The 20,223-nt window shown below is 40.2% G+C and overlaps 2 protein-coding genes across 2 annotated transcripts; both read right to left on the reverse strand.

Moving 5' to 3' along the window:
- Positions 1 to 14,317: 14,317 nt before the first annotated feature.
- On the reverse strand, positions 14,318 to 19,933 carry LOC1272598 (uncharacterized). The gene is made up of 7 exons (XM_061657804.1): positions 19,206 to 19,933; positions 18,985 to 19,141; positions 18,752 to 18,917; positions 16,134 to 16,267; positions 15,539 to 16,069; positions 15,290 to 15,465; positions 14,318 to 15,213 (listed from the first exon to the last, which is right to left on the reverse strand). The coding sequence occupies exons 1-7, from the start codon at positions 19,412 to 19,414 to the stop codon at positions 14,985 to 14,987; spliced, it is 1,602 nt and encodes a 533-aa protein (XP_061513788.1). The 5' UTR covers positions 19,415 to 19,933; the 3' UTR covers positions 14,318 to 14,984.
- On the reverse strand, positions 16,380 to 17,044 carry LOC1272597 (probable small nuclear ribonucleoprotein E). Its single transcript, XM_311506.4, has 2 exons — positions 16,804 to 17,044; positions 16,380 to 16,697 (listed from the first exon to the last, which is right to left on the reverse strand). The coding sequence occupies exons 1-2, from the start codon at positions 16,937 to 16,939 to the stop codon at positions 16,561 to 16,563; spliced, it is 273 nt and encodes a 90-aa protein (XP_311506.3). The 5' UTR covers positions 16,940 to 17,044; the 3' UTR covers positions 16,380 to 16,560.
- Positions 19,934 to 20,223: the final 290 nt, after the last annotated feature.

The raw sequence follows: 20,223 nt of genomic DNA on the forward strand, positions 1-20,223 counted from the left end.
TATAAGCTAATTTTATATACTTTCTTTTAGTTTGTCTTCATATCTTTAGCAGCATAGGAACTTGCCACTTGGTACATGTGTCGCTAACGAAACACATATGTATTACTTTATTCCGTACATTATTCGCCATCTTAATCTCATACGAAAGAGCATCATAAAGTAACATTCTAGATATTGGTTATGCATTACGTACCATCTTTATGTGTAATAGGGTAGTGCAATTGCTATCCATATTCCACTAGTTATGCCATATCTGCTGTCGGATCATCATTATAAATGGAGCAAACCAATATAAACGATATGTATTTGCCTGTAAATGCTGCTCCTCGATAGGGCGCTACGCTGCATGGCTTACATCAGCCACCTTACTAAACTATCTGCTGAAGCTTCAATTGCATTAAAGCAGTAGCGAGGCACAAGTTTATAAGGCCAAACTCCCATTCCCGATATTTGTATCAACATTCACTTTAACACCCTACTTTAAAATGATTGATATGCTATTTTATTGTAACGATTATGGCACTTCACCAGCATGAGCATAAATTTAAGATAATTCTATAAAATAAGTAAAATACATATAGTACTACTGACATCAGTGATTCATGCATGACATATTTCACGAAATAACACAAAGAAAATATCTGATTGGAATCAATTTGTTAAAGCGTAATATGGTGAAATACAAGAACATTTTCGATGTCTTACCTAAGCAGAAATTAAGGCTCTTCTTCTTCTTAGTCTAACTATGTATGCAATCACGCCGGTCGTTACAGGCTACGACAGTTTGGTCTAGATGGAAATCGAACTCTGTCAACTTGCACCCTGTTCAAAAGATACACTACCGGGATTGGTTTTTCTTTTTCAAAAGCAGTGACAATAAATGCTGCATGCATGTTGGTTTAAGTTTGTCATTGCTCTTAATTAGTGCACTTATTATGCTTCAATTATCCATCCGAGTTGTCACCAAAAAAACAAAAAACTTAATCTTAAATGGAAAAACGTCACTTCAATGTATGACTCTCAATGCTATTATTATTCAATAAATTATTCCGTCAAATCACTCGAAATACGAAATACTAAATTCGAAACAAAATAAAACATAACGCCTTGCGATCTGGGCCATCATCACTTATTGCACGTATAACACCTTACTAGCGAGTGGCACAGTTGTTCCTGTTTGGAAATGAGACCCGGCCCATGTTCACCTATTTCGATGTATGATCGTGAAAATCGTAAAATTTGGTAAGCTATTGGAGTAATGAAGGTAAATTTATTCATAAATATCAACCTGCCCTCATGTCGACGCCTTCAGTCACGTTTCTTTTGACTATATCAGTCGTTTATTCGATCGCCCATACCCGGACACATTCGAAACGTGTGAGATGAAATCGATCGGTGGTCACCTTTCAAGTCGTTCGATCTCGTATCGCTCGACAAAAATTGATTATCATTCGTATTTCCATAAATTTCCATCACGCGCGTCATCCCCGACTGAATTGGAGGAAATGAACTTCCACCGTACGGATGGCCGGACCGGCTAGGACATGGGACGCACCGGCAACGGGGAATGATGTCTGCTCACCACTGGCACGGTGTAACCCGTGGAATCCGTAATTTAATCCTAAATAGCAGCAATTTAATAATGAAAATGAATCGTAAAACCTGCAGTGGAATTTTAAAACACAATTCCTTTGGACAGCAAATGGTCTCATTTAGGTGCTCTTAAACAAACACGGAAACTTCGTTTCATTTTTTGAGAATCAAGTCCCACCAGCCAAGCCTTCTACGATTCGATAAGAAGGAATTGGACACCAAATGATCGTGGTTAAAAGAAACACCAGCATGTGTGAATCTACAATGTATGCAAAAAGATGGAGCTGCGCCAAAGGAATTGATATTAGTAGCACTACATTGAAATGTGAACTCATTTTAACAGATTCGGAGTTGAAATCTATAAATTAATATACATTACGACCTATAATATACAACAGCAAAGTACGTAAAAAAAACATTTGTCGTTTGTTCTGCATTCAGTCAAAACATGTTGTGATGTACTAAACTCTCTCTATTAGTTCATGAACGAATAATATTCCTTTCCAAAACCTTCACATTGCTTGTTGGGTTTTTATTGTCAGCAACTCATCGCCGTATTTGAAATGTATCCAATGAAACACAATTTATAAATTGCCATCGATAGGAAAATTATACATCCCCAGTAAAAGGTATACCACAATTCACATAGGTTTCGTCTTCATCGATCGGCAAGATAAAATCCGCTCAACCTCAACAGATGACGACAACTCCGGCAATAGACGACCTCCAGCCTAGCCCAGACTGCCTGGAACTTAGGCACGTATGGTTCCCAAAGGAACCCACGGTGCACGGTGCATCACAGGTCGAGGTCCCAAGGCAAGCCTCTATTGCAAGACACATTGTAAACGATGGTGACCTAAAGCGTCTCGCGTTCTGCCCTAACCGATTCCTAGCCCCTCACCGGCGATCCGGCAATGTTTAGCATCATTGTTATTACCGCTGGTTTCATTCCACAAATTAACTCGTATTCTTGCACTCAGGTGGTACCCTGATAGCTTTTTGCCGTGCGGTACACCGTCCAGTTTGAAATTCCTTCGGCTGCACATCACAAGTCGATTTGCTCTCGCCGAACCGTTTCAGCACTAGCGATGGTTGCTTTCTAGTCGTTGCCGACCGAGGCTATCCTTATATCATTATCTGATGTTTTCTGTTTTATTATCCAATTCATTTCTCGGTGGTTGAAAGTAGCTTCTTCCTTTCAGCTGGATGAATGTACTGCCACTAATCTCGGGCAGGTGAAAAAAACGTCCTCGTTTCATTACTCTACTCTGTTGCACTGGCCGATTCAAAGCATACAGCTCATAGCCCTGGGTCACGGAAAGAAATCTACAGCCATACTGTACTGTTAGACTGATCAAAACGTTCAGAATAGAATGTGTAAAAACGTGCATACTACAATCTTTCTTCTTTTTTGCCTTCTGATACGTGCCCAAAACCGCAAAATATATCACAAACTGTTGATTTTCCAATCAAATTTCCTTTCATCATCTACAGGTGTAGTGCTTTCACAATGTGCCACACTAAATGTATAAACATATATGTAATCCTTCTCGACGATAAACGAATAAGTTCCCAATCAACCCCCTGATTTAGCTACAGGATTATTCTTTTTTATGTCACCACCGCATACGTTTAAAATCAGGTGAGTAAGGAAAGCGATTTGAATGTGTGTATGCTTGCTTAAATTCGATCAACGCTAGCACAACATTGGAAAACATCAGCATAGAATTTCAAACGCACGCTCTTAAGCCGTACTAATGTGTTTTTATAACCAAAACACTTTTTCGGCCTTTGGTGTCATATTCAAACCCGTGTCTGTTTTTCAACAAATTGACTCATGGGCCAGCCATCGCTATTTTGGCTGAATCACGAAAAAATGAAACGGACATAAAACTCGCGTTAAAGCTACCAGCCGAGAGCTCTCATTTGATCTTTACATCTCAGTGCTGATCATTTCAAACTGGTTCTTGATCTGTGTTCGAACTCTGATGATCATTTAAGTCGATCGTACGATTGGTTTCCTGCTTGTATAAATCATCATTTTAACGATGCGGTTATCTCACCTGCTTTGAAACCTTCCGGCTAAATACCTTTTACCGCCAATGTCGTCGTGCCCGGTTGATTGGTGTGCATAATTTTTGTCTCTCTTCTCTAAGCCACCTAGCGATACCCATCTCACACAAACGATCTTCCAAATATTCCAATCACTCCAGATAGATTCAAATTAAAAACGATTTTAACGGCTGTCCAAAGGCTGTTCTACGGCAAGCCTTTCGATTTGAGCACCGAATGAAACAAACCCTATAAATCTTTCACATTTTGATGACGAAATCCCGGCACTATCCACTAGCGCTCCAGTCAGTTATGAAGGCCAGGATGAACATTTGTGCCCGATCATTATCAGATCGAAAAATATAGTGATCACCGTCAAACAGAAAACTATCTTAACGAAACTCATCACTGTTGATCATATTGGTCGTGAAAATAAAATCACCACTAAAGATTGATTTATTAATGCCTCATTCAAAAGAGGCTCTTTGCACTATTCTTCAGCAAGATGGAAGTGATTAGATGGTTTAATTTGTTTTATTTATTTTTTCGTTTGATCCACACATTCGTAAATTCTGCTTAACTTTCTTTATGCGAAGACATAGTACTTTACCAGCGTTGCTTTCTTCGAATAATAATCATTGAACTTATAAAATTCATTATTTCATGGGGCAAGAGTAACCTTACCTAAACATAAGCTCGAATTATGCACAAATAAAATAATTTAACACGACATGAACGTTTCATTTGTCAGCATGAGATAATCTAACACTTATGATCACATCTTGAAGCCATCAACAGATGGTTGATTAAAATAATCAATTATATTTCAATATGCTGACTGTAGTAAAGTTTGATTGGAAAGCATGCAGTATGCATACTATTAAGTATTTTTAAATTGTAGTTTTTGTTAGGAATTGCTTACAATAGGAAGTTTTATCTGTTTATAGTACGTTTGTTACTCGTTATTGCATTGCATACAATTCACGTGTGTACATGAACCACATGCACCTTGACTTGCTCGATCGTGAAGCTGCAAAATCTAATAAACCTAGCCTTTTCACTTGCAGCCGACGCGAAAGCAAAATCAAAGAGCTCGAGAAAGGTGCATCTTTACCGTGCCATTGTTTTCGACCCGAGGTAAATACCGTTGCTCGACGCCAGCAACGCCTTCGATCGCATAGATCCTCACCTTGCTGCAATCTCGCAATGCGCGCACTCGTGTGCCCAAACCGCACTCGCCCGACCCCTCGTCCTGAAGTCCTGGCACTGCGCTTCGCTTTATGGTAATTGAGTTATGTTTGATATCGAGGATAGATTAGGCACAGAATAGGCTAGCGGTACAAATTGAGACCGGCCGGTCAGCAGCATCCACTGTGCCAGGGTATGCTGCTGTGCCCGGCAACACAATGCACGTTCCCAAGATTTACCTTTCCCACATCGCAATCACACGGTCGCAATCACAATTCACACGGCGAAAGCAGAAGATAAGTCAACGAATGCACCACGTAAACACCTGATCATATCGACGACCAGTACACAGGATCCGCGCCATAATCGACACTGGAATGTGACCCAGTACGATCGGATCCTTTTCGGACAATTTTCCACTTAATGTGTGTGGCAAATTTCAATACTATTGGGTCATTCGGTTTTGACATTAATACCACTAAATAGATGGCCGATTTTGCAACTGCGTAAGTTAATATTCGAGTAGTATTAGAAACACCAGCATGAGATAGTTCATCAAATGTCACACTTTTGACATTCTCTGGGTGCTTCCGTCTTACATAAAGATCATCCGTAAATCTATAAAAGGAAACAATTTTCTGGTGCAATCAATCTCATTATCATATCCTCCTTTCTATGCTGCAAGCTATTCCCGATCTTCCCGAGTTGTGAAAAAAGAGCATTCGAATGAAATCACCAAAATACTGGTCAATTTCCGTGATACTTATCTACGTGCATGCCAAGCACCGATAAACCCAATAATAAATGAATGGGCTCGTCTAACCTTCTTTTTTATTCTTCACTATACGCCTGCGTACTTCCAAACGATACAGTGATTTTGTCGCGATTACATCCCAATAGCTTTCAGGTCCACGCCGGAGCAAATCGAACCGAGCTTTCCGTTTGTTCGCATCCAAGTATCTCGTTTCACGGTTATTTTGGGGCGAAAGTGCCCACCACTGCCACAATCTTTATTGATTCGCGAACGAATCTCTTCCCGGCGTACTTCCTCCATCGCTGTGGCCGGAGTAAAATACAGAGCGAAAGCTCAATTGTGATCCATTGTTTCGGAAACGGCCGTGTTGCCGATGGCTCGCTGCACCAGCTTCACCGTTGCATTAGACAATTGGGCTCTAAACTGATGATCTATAATTTATGTGCTATTTACTCTGCTTCCAGGCGCTGGATCGGCGAACTCGATAGGCGAACAGCCGCTACAGCCACCAATCGATCTTGCTCGATTACGGCAACGAGCTGTACTCGACTGGTAGAGAGAACGAACGAAAACAGGATCATGGGAAAATAATCAATGGCCGTCGATTATGTCAACGATAATCCACCATACCGTTCGAACGATGATTTGTTTAGCACCCATCGGTTCGAAAAAAATCCGTGAAATTTATTACAATCGTGTGACAGGCATGTACACCGAAATGTCACCTGTATATTTACAGCCAAAGCTCGCTTATCAGCTAATATCTTACTGAAGATCGCAACGTCAGCGTAATTTCTACTTGCCCATCATTTAATAACTACACATTTTACAATATTTATATCTCGTTGTATACGTCTCTGTCTTAAAAGAAAAGAAATAGTGTATAATAATACCCTGAACGCCTCTACACTATTTGACCCATTTATATTTGATTATTTTGTTTTGCAGTTATTGAGCCACTGATCAGTAATTCAGACCAGTAATTGTGCTCAATTGACTTCATTTTTATTTTCGTGATTCACTATTATGAATGAAAATATTAATTAACTATTAAAATTAAAAGTAAAAACATAATTCTATTAAATCATTGTTTTGCTAATTCCAATATAAAATGTTCCCTTTTTTAGCATAAACCGCTCGCTTCAAACATTAAAGGAAGTAACAATATTGACAAAGGGGATGTGTCTTAAAACGGTACAACTTTTTACATGAAAGAGGGGGATGCAATTTTTTTTATCGTCAGTAAAAACCGGCAAGATATACTTTTCTGTACATGTTGTGTTAAGTGAGCATATCGATTCTGATGCAAAATCTAAAACCTTTTGAAAGCAAAATAGAGAAACATGAAATGTGCTGCATATTTCTGGAGGATCAGAAGGATGGTTGTAATTTTAACGTTGCGTTGCTAATGGATGAAGCCTGATTTTAACTGACAGATGAGTTTCAAAAGCAAGTAAATTATCAACTACGGTACCTAACAATCGAACAGTGGACGCATTTTTAATGCTTCAGCTTGAGCACGGATTTATGCTACAGTTAAACCAAATGTTTGCGCACATTATTCAGAACCAATACAGCAATGTGTGTAACCCACAGAGAGCGTCCGCTAGTGCATGTGAATAAATATTTATGAAGCGAGCATTACTTCGCTGCCTCGCGCAACAGTTCGGTGATGCGCCGCTATCTGTGGCAGAGTAAAAGTCAAAAGACGACTAGCAGGTACACCCGGTGCAGCCGGGGCCCGCGCGCTCGAAGGAAAAGCGTCCCGGAAAAAGGGTGTTTATAAATATGGGCACACAAGTTCGAGGTCATTTTAATAGTGACCTTTGCTGCATGTGAGTGTCAGTCGTTTTTCTCTCCTGAGAGTATGCCTACGGCCGTAAAAGCTTGGCCGGACGCTCGTGAATAATGCCAATTGCAGTCCCCAGCAATGCTGCCGCAGCATCATACGCCTGCGAACACCCACGGTTTGTATGTATCACTGTGCTGCACCGTTTTGCTACAAAGAATCCCGTGCGCCAGCGATACCACAGGGAAAGTGCGTAGCAGCGGCAGTGCGGGAAGTATTGCAAAGCGATAATATTGACTACCCTTTAACACCTGCATTCGTAATTGACCGAAGATGGGTACGTACGGTCACCCGCTAATTCCATATCCGATGCTGCGCTGATATCTTGCGTTCGATAAGCCACAGTTGGGTTAGGCACTGGGAGTGTCATGTGGCACCGACAGGAATCTACCTAATTCCCAGCGCTGCTGGACCAACCTCGCTAGACCAGCAGTATATTGGATGGAATTGGATAGGACAAGTCGTTTATAACTATTTAATGGTTGTACCAACACTTGCCACACCAACTGGAATGTAAACATACGAGTTTGCTTAGGGTTGTTTCCAGACTTTCTGGCTAGCAAAAAAAGATAACGTCAGTACACTTCGCTCAATTAAACTGTGCTCTCACAATACCAATGAATATAAGACAATGTTACTGGATAGCTTTACGCGGTCGCAATAATTCCTTCTCGCAGTATAAAATCATTCGAGCAGAAAATAATCCGCCCCTTTCGCGAACCGTTCAGCCCTTCATGTCTTAACCCCCAGGAGGAGAAAGCGTTCAAAGATGCGCGGAAATCGCTCCCTGCTAAAACTGCATTGCTACTGTACCGTTTGCCAATTTCCATTATAAACCGTGTGCAGGCACTCCGATGCACAACGGTTCATAAGGTCAACCTACGATCTAGTCATCTCTTGTCAGGAGCTGTATAAGAATGTGGTTCCCGGTTAAAATTCTTCAACCCAAGCCACCGTCACCGCCATCATGCGTTGCACGCCTTCATTGGCGTACATCGACCGGGCGCACCAGCCGCTGAACTTACGCAGCCGCTGCCCCAACAAAAGCTAATACCCATATAATGACACGGACTTAATTTTATTAGCATCGATCATCCGCTGCTGGCGGGCACTGCAATGCGCATCTGGCCGCAGCCGCAGCCTACGGGCCGATGATTTGCCAGCGATTCGAAGGCTTGCGCAGTTGCCCGCGCTGGAATTGTTTTGAATGCAGGTTATCTGCCGCACACAAACCGTTGTGTCCCCTTCACCGCTCCAGACCTAATTCGCGCTGCCTGGGCTGTGTATCAGTACCAACAGCTACCAACAGTACCCACAACACCCGGGAAAGCATTCCAAAACTGATGAATGATTTATTGGCTCCGCTGGTCGAATGCTACAGAATCGGACCCGGCCGGGCTACTGTCGCGGGTTGTGCTCGCGCATGGCATGGACCACTACGGCGTGCTTGAAATATTTCTGTCGACAATCGTATCTTGCGACCTGCGAGGTTTCGCGAGCTTATGCGCGATTTTTCCAAACACTGTACAATTTCAGGCTGTGCTAGTTTGATGAGGTTGCGTACATCGAGTGCATATCGAGTGCATGCGTAGGGTAGGACCCCGCGACGAACGAAATGTACGTTCCCGGTTTCGATCCCTGCTGCAAACGCTCAAACTTATGAAGGGCATTCCTTTTTGATGGATAACTTTCGGTATGATATTAATCTCCAACTGCTTGGAAGAGATTAGCGCAGGATGTGCAAAGGGACATAATTAATAGGCTTAATTCTGCGGATCATAGTGCACGACTCGTGTCATTTTTACCGATCTCGCCCATCACGCGGTGCAGAAACACTGTGGGCTCTGCTGTAAGGAGCGACATATCGAGCGGATGGAAAGTGTGTAGCACAGTCGATTTGGGTGGAACGAAGGGCGGATGGATGGATGGATGGATGGATGGATGGATGGATGGATGGATGGATGGATGGATGGATGCACTACAAAGCGTCCCACCGTGGTAAGCGCAGTTTAACAGAAGCGGACCAAAAGACAGGGACAGAGTGGGCCTGAAAACTTCAGAATGTCGATCTATCTTACCGATCGGTAGCACGGCCAATCCGCAAATATCCCATGGAGCAAATATTTCATGGGGGCTGTCCACCGATACTGGCACAGCATGCCGGCTAGTCGGCCCGGCTTGCTGGTGGATTCTTGTGAACCAGCAGGATGATTGCATTATTAGTGCACTTCGTTCGGTGCAGTTTCTTTCTCCGGATGCCCCTTTTTATTGCTGGTCTTACCTTTCCTCGCGACTGCTGTCGTTTTGTACTTTTCTTCGCTATACATTCTTTGCTCACGCTTCGCCGTGGCAAGGCGCTGTGCGCAAGTCGTCATGCCCGGAGCAGGATGGTGTCGGCAAAACGTGAATGATTGGCATATCGATCAATTTCTGATTTTAATGCACTTTAATGGGTTCATTTCGAGCTTTACCTACAAGCGAGCGCATATTTTGTTAACGTAACGAAGCAGCATTGCCGTTTAGAAAGTGCAATACGCGGTTTTGTAGTCTAATGCAAGCACATTAGAGATTACCCCTATTAGTACGTTATCTAATTATCTTAATGACACGATTGAAATCAGATCTAATGGATCAATTGGTACGATAGAGCATACTCATCTTTTATTTTTGCTTTCCATCTTTTCTTCAATCGTCAATCCTCAGGTGAATGTGATAATGGATCACACCATTCGATGCGCAATCAAAATTTAATTAATGAAATATATATGCATATACATGGTATTTTATGCTATTTTTTCTCAAGGTTTCGATTTTTCCTACGACAAATTGGTATATTAATCTTGTTTGTTTTTGGCATACTGGAAAAATTCTATGCCGGCTTTGAGATGTATTGCTGTTCAAACAAGCGCTTCTTTGTTTTGGTAAAACACATTTTTTTTCAGAGACATAAGATATGAATGTTTGTGAATTTACAAAAATGTAACTGCATTACTTTCTCTAAGAAAAGGATTCCAATAACTTTTAATTACAAAATAGGTCAAGACAGTGTGCTGCGGTCATCTGTAGTTCGTGATTTAGGAATAATGTTAGACAGTAAACTTATATTATCGTGCCATTTCCACACAATCGTCTCAAAAGCATTAAATATGTTAGGTTTTATTCTACGTGCTTCTTCCGACTTTAAAGACCAAGTGACCTATATAGACATGATAGAAAAAGTTCAGAAAAAGGTGACACGCGCTATGTTTTATCGTCTTCCTTGGTCAAACCAAATGCCACGCCCCCCGTACCATGTCAGGTGTCAGTTATTTGGTCTCGAAACTTTAGAACACAGGAGAAAGAATGCTCAATGTATTTTCATGCATAAATTATTAAATGGGCTTATTGATGCACCTGAAATTTTAAATCTGATCAGTTTTTCTGCACCTACTAGGGATCTTAGAAGCAGGTCTTTAATCAGGATCACATTTCGATCTTCTTCATTTGGCGCTAACGACCCTTTAATTAAAATGTGTGTCAGCTACAATAGACTTGAATCATCTGCCGATTTTCATATCCCTGTTTCTCACCTTCGTCAGTTGTAAAGGGCTAGTGTTATTTATGTTTAAGTTGTCTACTAATTAAGAATTTGTATTTGTTATTTAGGTCTATTGCCCGATAACGTAAACAAATAAATAATAATAATAATACTAATAATAATAATAATAATGACAATGCACATGGGTAAATATGAAAAAAAAACTCCATGAACAGGTTAAGCCCCCCATGACATTACAGGCTCGGTCAAAAATAATTCTCCAGGATGTTTGGTCCCTGGCTGCAGCCTCCCATTCATGTAGACTCCCGATCTCCGACAGGTCATTGAGCTCACTGTGCTTCCCTGCGCCTTATGCCGAACTGGGAAATGCTGTCGAACACCTTCTTGGTGAGGCATGACTCCGGCATCGTCATGACATGCCCCAGCCTACATATCCTGCCAGCCTTCGCCACCGTCAGTATGCTCGGTTCGTCATTCAGCAAGGTCGTGATTCATCCTTCTCTTCCACACTACTTGCTCGAACAAACCGCCAAAGATGGACCGCAGGATGCGTCGCTCAAACACGCCCAGAGCGTTGGCATCCTTTGCTCGAATGATCCATGTTATTTTTCTTTTTAAAAAGAATAAACAATTGTACGAGCAAATATATCGTTGAAACAATTATTCTATTAGAACGCATACAAGTCAATAATCGGATTTTTTAAACACCTCATATTTTGAAATATATTCTGAATTTGCAGCATACTTGCAGCATTTGAGAACCAAGAAGACTTCAAGCCCGCACGAAATGTGAGATAGATCGCACATTGATTCGCCCGGTGGTCCTCTACGGACACGAATCCTGGACCATCCGAGCGGAGGATGCAAACGCTCTGGGCGTGTTTGAGCGACGCATCCTCCGAACCATCCTTGGCGGTGTGTTTGAGCATGGAGCGTGGAGGAGAAGGATAAACCACGAACTTGCTGATCTGTACGACGAACCGAGCATCCTGACGGTGGCGAAGACTGGCAGGATACGATGGCTGGGGCATGTCATGAGGATGCCGGACTCATGCCCCACCAAGAAGGTGTTCGACAGCGATCCCCAGTTTGGCATAAGGTGCAGGTGAGCACAGTGAACTCGATGGCTGGACCAGGTGAAGCGAGACCTGGCGAAGATCGGGTGTCTGCATGGATGGGAGGCTGCAGCCAGGGACCGAGCATCCTGGAGAATAATTGTTGACCGGGCCATATCACAACAACGTGCTTTATCGTGAGCAGGCCACCAAGAGAGAGAGAGAGGGTTCTAAAATCGGTTAATATCAGTTGTAAGAGCTCAACCGACTACGTAGGGTAGTCAGATGCGTTTTACATAAGCTTGGCCAAACGCTCTACAGTCCGAATTAAGAAAATGAAGTATCAGAATAATTTTGAAGAAGGTATTTACGTCATTCATATTTTTTTAAGTTAATCTATCTTTTAGAAGTACCAACATTGAAGTAATGGTGAACATTTACTACCTTCATTGCCATTGATGACCTAATTGTCAGAATCCTATTGTTCATTATTTTGTTACAATGACTGCACACACCACAATAACTGCATAGGGCGGTCGTGTCGTACAGTCGAAAACTTGTACGATCAAATAACATGCCCGACATGGGTTCATGTCTAGAATGTCCCATCCCCCCGCAGTAAGGTCTGATAAGGGTGTGGTACAGAATAAGTCTCAAAAGCTGCCCGTATAGACCAGCATTACCGTGTAGGATGTTACGCCATCCATGGTACAGTAGCAGCGAATTACGTTTTAATTATTTATTTCTTTATTTATTTTGCTACATTTAACTCTCTGCAATATGTTTTAACCCCATTTGAAACATGATTTACCAGAGTAGAGAAGAGTTTAGGGAAATAATGACGCATTTGTGCAAAATTCTACATCCAGCTAACATTTTAATACCTGAGTAAATTCATGACAAACCCATTAAATGATTTATTTTCCCAATAGCTTGCATAGAGGTAAAAATTTTGAGTTAATCTTTTCATCAATTTACAAAAATAATGTCTAAATGAGTCTCTAAAACACAACAACTAGAAGTAGACGAAAGTAGTTTCAAAAATATTTTTAAATTCAAAGTAACAATAAAACTGTCTCTACTGCATCGTAAAATTCTCTGCGTCTGAATCGTGTATGATTGATCTTCAAAACTGTTAGGTTTAGAGATGTTTTCTTTTATTTATTAGTTAATTCAATATACAAATTTACTTTCTTTCATACGACGTTGACAATTTTCCAACTCATATCGTGTACATATAGGACATTCGCTTCATAATCGGTTTCACCGTATTTGATTTGCTCTGGCAATTTGGTCATATTCTTATCTCTTAAAAAAAATTAAAAAATTATCGCAGATGATCGCATACTACCTTCTACATATGAATGCTGCTTTTTAGCGGCATTTAAACAATCAGTCGGATAAATGAACTACACAAACTAAACGGCAGGTTAGAGCGTGTCGTAGGCTCTGCTGCATAAGGCGAAATTGAGATAAACATTGCATATTTAGGATTTCATGCTAAGATGAAATTTAAAATTTTAATTAAATTTTAATTTTAACTCAAAAATAATTAAACAACTGAGTCTGCCAATAAATTAATATAACAATTCTATACCTTTGCTTTACAAACTACTCGATCATACCGGTTTTGCAGTCCTGGCTACGTAGAGACTCTACACAAGAACTTCGCTCTCGGACGTCTGAGTGCAGCATTAGACAGTCATATTTATACAACATTACGTATTATAGATTAACATTGAATATTGTGATTGAGATAATTCAAATCATTCTTTTAAAAACATTTTTGCACGCATTATAGCAATCGAAGCTAAGTATTTAATCTCTCAACCTTACAAATCATTTTCCTTAATAGATTTTGAGGCATAATTATGTAGATGAAACAAGCACAGTATTTATAAGAAGATTCAAAATTCCAAAAGCAAATCAATTACGGTGAAACTTAGCATTCCTCATTTAAAAATTATGAATTATATTTCTTATATTGAATAAGCCAAGTTAATAGAACCTCCCTTATTAAGTACCATTAACTATCCAAAATACATTACAAATTAGTAACACATTAGTAAAACACATTACGTGCGATTTGGTAGCGATAAACATTATTCCCAAGCAACTGCACAAATGTTGAACTACGAGCTTAGAACTTATCATCTTTCATAGTTGATAGTGTAATGTAAAGCTATTAAAATCATACATGATACAACGCGCCACAACAATTATCCATCATTTATTTATTTATATTTTTATTTATTTATTTCATATTTTAGATTATAGAAAACCACAGCTATCATTCAAATTACCATTTATTTGTGTTCTTACAGGCTTGAGTTAATGTTTCTGACGAAAATGAAATCCTCGTTTAAAAAAGGGTCTAAATTCTTTCTAACCCATGTCACTCTAACAGAACTGTTCGGAATCGCTATAATATTTTGACTTATCCAGTGCTTTCTTATATATCTTGTATTAATGTCAATTGTCAATTGTATAGTCAGAGTAAAAATACTAGCGAACGATACAACTCAAATAGAAAAGATTGCTACTCAAATTTAAATGTATGATCAATGTGCTGGTGTTTAATGAATGCATGAAGGCTTTATCTTTATAACATGTATTGAGCAATATTTCGTTCTCCAATTTAAACTATTGCACAGAAAATACATGCTTCAACAACATAATTCTTAACACAACACAAAGATTTTATGATTAAATCAAATTCTCTTAAGGGAAAATTTGATTAGAACTATTTTCTAAAACAATTACACAAGAACTTAAAAGGATGTAAGTGTCATGATCGATAGTCAGATTAGCTATCTATGATGTGTGTTACAACATACAACATACAGCAAGAACGTAAGTGTAAAGTAAAAATAAGTAAATGTAGCGTAACTGATGTTATACACGCTCTCACTGTTTCTCTCTGCCTGTTTCTGTCTTCATCTTTCTCTATATCTTTCAAGGATATCGTTCGTGTTTCAGTTTGTTTCCTGCCGGAACAGTTGCCGGTGCTAGCGTGAATACTTCATAATCAATTATAGTAAAGTTATAATCACCAAATAAATGTCCAAATGCATACGAATTCGGACCGTCATACGAGTGAGGAAAATTTGAATACGACTCCATATTTACGTTACAATTATTCGAGATTAATAAATCGGCTCCAGCCCCGAATATAGGTCCACAGCTGAAAATGAAAAGGTAGACATTTATAATACCAGTACGGCTGGTTCGTACCCGTACGTCTGCGCAAAGTAACTTACTCTGGATGATAGCAAATAGCGTACGGTTTCTTCACTATATCGAACTTTGTCGGTGGTTCGTTGTTGTAGTTCAGCGCGAACAGGAACGCTTTTTCCGAATGTAAATATCCTCCCTTCCGGTTCGTTTTGGCAAACGCAACGTCCGTAAATCCTCCACTGATGGCTCCATTAGAACTCTGCACAATTAAATATTCAAACCTTATCATTGTAGTAGATGGACCATAAGCGATAAATGACCTGTAAACCTACCAAAGCAATTATAAACAGTGGTGCTACTCCATCGCAATGACGATGGAATGCGGATGCGGCGAATCCGTTTGTCGAGGCACGGTACACCATACGCCACGTTTGCTTTGCTGCCCCGAACCAACCGTTCAGGGTACCTTGGAAATGGATTTTATCGTTTTTTAATATAGCGGACCCATGGAACAGATTCAGCATTAAACGTGGCTGCAATCGTTTATCATTTTCGGTTAACGGTCCGGTCGGCACGGGCACTGCAGAGGCAGCTGCTGTGGGCAACTTGTTGGAGTGCAGGGCAGCTCTACGATATCTTTCGAGCGATAGCTCTATCGGCACGGCACCGGTAGGTTCCACCTCTTCAGCAAATACCTGACTGTCGATTAGGAACAACCGTACGTGTGAAATGACCGGTGCCAAATATTGGCACACGCGTTGCCTTTCTTCCTCCGTCCAGTGAGCAGTGGGCTGGGTCACTCCGGCTTGATTCTTCGCCCAGGCCAGCACACAACGCCAAACGTCTTCCTCCTCTAGTCCCAGCTGAAAAATAAAGACCAGATATTAGTACTGAGACTTTCACCAGGGTGGCCATCCTGTTACTTACATTGTCATACGAGATTACTTGAATCAATCCTTCTTTAGTCAGGTTCAGAAATGCATTCGTTTTGACGCACTCCGATGCATTCTCAGCTATGTATGTGATGCATTTATCTAGGAACGATGCGGCACATTTGGCACCTGAAAACAAAAGTTTTAAACCGCATACCGAGGACAAGTGGGATTATTAAAACTCGAGCATTTTAGCCTTTCTTTACCAATCACATTAACACACACACACACACGGAAAGGGTTTAATTTCGTAGATGCAAACTCACATCTACAAACACTTTATTAGTCTTTCACCCGGTTGGCTGCTGGGGTTGCTTATCCGAAACACTTAGTATCAGTAGACCATCTTCGCGCATCTAATTTCTTAAATTTAATGTAATTTAAGGTACTGCGAAACACAACGCAATTGTACGCAACACCGGCTAATTCTGCACGTTCTGGATGAGTGTTATGTTGTCTCCTTTCAGCATGATACGCCCAAGCTGGCGTCGGGTTTGTTTTTTAATATTAAACTCTTCCGCCTCGTCTAGCACCAGATTCATATACTCGTCGAAACCAACTGAAAATAAAGCATTGAAGAGTGGCGATTATTTTCCATTGCGCTGTGTTGACACAAACCCAAGCAAGGTTATGTGCTAGACCGCCATCCCGGCTTTCGCGCTTACCGATGTGTCCTTCTATTCGCAGATGCGTGTTTTCGTACAGCCACACTTGCACTCGAGATCGATTCTGTAGGTATCGGAAAATAAGGTTGATGGGTTGAACCATCACCTTTTGCACTTTGGAGCCTTTGAATGACATTTTTAGCTATTTTACAGCGTTTGGAAAATATACAACTTTGTTTGCCTTTTCTTGGACGCCAAGGTGTAAATGGGCGAAGCGTAAGGTCAGCCCACTGTCATCATTTTGACGTTTGTTGCTGTCCCAAACACGCCATATTGCATGAAACATGACAGACACGCTGCCTGTACCGACCTGTCATTTTTGAAACTGTTCGACTGACCTTTCGAACAGATTCCACATTCGAGCAGTTTTTCGTTACTAAGATTATTTTATTTTATTTTATTCAAACGAAAGAAAAACATTTTAACATTCACTGGAAAAACAATTCGCAGAAAACGCCAATAAAAAACGCACATATATACACGTACTCTACTTCTTTGGCTCAACAACCGATGTCGGTCAAGGCCTGCCTGTACCCACTTGTGGGCTTGGCTTTCAGTGACTAATTGATTCCCCCCCCATAGCAAGATAGTCAAGTCCTACGTATGGCGGCGCGGTCTATTTGGGGATTGAACCCATGACGGGCATGTTGTTAAGTCGTACGAGTTGATGACTGTACTACGAGACCGGTGCACGTACATTCATGCATATACACGACCGGTGCATATACACGTACATTCCCGATTAAAAAAGCTTCCAAGTTCGAGTAGCATATTATAAAAAAAATTGTTTCCAGGTTGTTAAATTTGCTTACTTTCAGATGAACATTCTTTCGCGAGTTAGGGGGTTCTCGTGTTACGCACATTCGGAGATCCGCAGATTTTTTAATTTGACAGATCAAATGTCAAATCAGAGAAATTTGCTTTAAGAATTGTCCAATGCAGTATAATTTGCATTTTTCTGATAAATTTTGGGCGAAAATCGCGAAATTCGACTTACGCGGATTCCTCGGGAATGCACAAACCACGTAACTCGGGAACAGAATGTAGTTATAACGATACAAAAATAACGATGTTCCTTAACAATTATATTAAAAGAAACTAATACAAATTGTCGATATTCAAGAAATATTCAAGCGTCAAGACGTATCCAAACGACAGATTGATGACAAAAAATTGTTCTAAATTAATAAATTTCTCCTTTCAATAATTTTCTTCCAATTTTTGAAAGTGATGCATCTGGAAACTGCTAATGTATATTTTATAAGAGTTTTGCATTCACTTACGCTCAAGGATACAACATCTAGCAGAACAAAAAATTAACAATAAAGACCCATAACAATAAGGAATGAAAGAGTGGAAAGTATCACATGATGATCGTTTGAAGCTCAAAACTCGTAAGAACCGAGCTCCCCATACGCCGTGTGAATCAACTATTATGCGCCAGTAAGTCCCAGATATAGTAATCGAAAAATAGGATTTCATGCGCATGCGGCTCTTAGCTACAATTATGGTAGCTTTATCCCTTCACATATTTCCAACAACTTTCACACATATTTATGTTTGGTTTATTGATTTGTCTCTTCACGTCATTTTCAATCTACGGGTATTTTCATAGAATTTGTCACTTTTAGCCGCAAGTTTTGTCATTCCTCTAATCAAGGACAATTTTTGTCAATATATAAACTATGTTATTTAAAAATGTATGCATTATTGTAGTTGTATAATTCATAAACTTGTTATGGAGCTACTTGCTTACTGCAACTTTTCGAAATTTCATAATTATCATAAATTAATTCTTAATCACACAGTGCCACTATGAATAGTATTATTGATAAATGTTATTAAAAATTGATTGAATAAATATGATTAAAAACATACACAAACAAACAGATGTAACGTAACGGCAACCAGTACATTCTATAAAAGTTAAAATAGTATCATAACTTACCACAAGCCTTTTCCTTGATTTCCATTACAGCCGTTAAAAATGTGCACGCATTTGCAACGGACATGGTTTTACTGACGTGATCCTCACATGCGATCTTTAGCTCCTCTACCCCCATATCCTGGGCTAACGTCATCATTTCAAATACTTTAGAATCCTGCAACATTATCTAATGATCATGGAAAACGATGAGCAACTGTGATCAAAACAAAGATATTAAACATCAATTTCCTTACCTTTGCGGTGTAAACATAGAGGATAAACTGACGAAAAATGTCCGGTTCGATATGAGGCAACCTAATAGGCGTTGGTGTACCGGGAGCAGAGGTGGACACAGTGCACCCTGGTATACGACATATCTCACCTCGTTTTGTATTCTGAAACGATTTACACCTGCAGAATAAAATAATCACCAGTTAGTACACAGCATTGTAATTTCCACGTGCCAAATCATTACCGTGCCATGAGAATGATACGATGTGCGTAGACCCGTTCTTCGCCCGTTCCTAGCACAAATACAATATCGGCCGTATCTTGATCTTCTGAAAGCTTTTGCAAATCATCCAACAACTGGGGAAGCCCAGCCAGGACTTTGTCGCATATAACAGACTGCGCTCGACTTCCCATCGTCTCGGAATCACTATGATAACTGATTTCGTATTTCATTCAAAATGCTTTACACGACGTATTTTTCCGCCGATCGATGGAAGAAAAACAAATTACTTAGTAATTAATAGTATAGCGAGACAATCATAGATCGCGCAATGATCGAGTCAAGAAATGGTTTTCAGCCGTTTTTCGTTGATAAATATGCTCCAGAAAATGTAAACAAACAACTCTCTTACACCGTAAAACGCTTACGCACACCGTCACATTCACAAGTATGAATAAGTATTGGTGCAATGTTCAACCGCTTCTCTAACACCAACCACTTCTTCCGATCGTAGCGATCACGAGAATAATTGATCTTCACACCGCAATTTCAGCTCACAGCCAACACAATTTTGATTTTGAAGATTATTCGCTAGTATTTTTAATATTTAAAAACAATACACACAACGAAAAGTGTTTTTAAAACTCTTTATACGCGACCACAAACGCAACAAAACAGCAAAGTCAGCGCTGTACGCCTGCTGCTATGTTGATGCGTATACGATGACTGTATGCACTATGGGGTTAGTACCGGTGAAATGATGGGCTTCGTTTTCTTAGCAGAGCGTTATTATTTCTTGCTCCTGTCCATTCTATGCTCAACAGGTTCTCTTTTACCTGTGCGCGTTTCTTTCTTGTTTTATGTTTTGGAACCACGCGCACTATAGGAAAGTATGGGGTAAACTGTGGACACAAAATAGATAAGCAGTACTCCAGAGAGGCAAACCTTATTTAGGGTTTAGGGAAGATATACAATAAATCCAAACCATTTGTTTTGACTCATAATGATACACCTTAGCTTGTGTGAGACATATTACTAAAAT

This window comes from Anopheles gambiae, chromosome 3 (genome assembly GCF_943734735.2).
Source record: "Anopheles gambiae chromosome 3, idAnoGambNW_F1_1, whole genome shotgun sequence".
NCBI classification, from domain to species: Eukaryota; Metazoa; Arthropoda; class Insecta; order Diptera; family Culicidae; genus Anopheles; species Anopheles gambiae.

Coding starts and splice junctions, on each gene's coding strand:
- LOC1272597 (XM_311506.4), bottom strand. CDS start 16,939: ATGTCATTCAAAGGCTCCAAAGTGCAAAAGGTGATGGTTCAACCCATC. Junction 16,698..16,803: donor GCGAATAGAAGGACACATCG/GTAAGCGCGAAA, acceptor CTTTATTTTCAG/TTGGTTTCGACGAGTATATG.
- LOC1272598 (XM_061657804.1), bottom strand. CDS start 19,414: ATGAAATACGAAATCAGTTATCATAGTGATTCCGAGACGATGGGAAGT. Junction 19,142..19,205: donor CGTATCATTCTCATGGCACG/GTAATGATTTGG, acceptor TTTATTCTGCAG/GTGTAAATCGTTTCAGAATA. Junction 18,918..18,984: donor TCTATGTTTACACCGCAAAG/GTAAGGAAATTG, acceptor CATGATCATTAG/ATAATGTTGCAGGATTCTAA.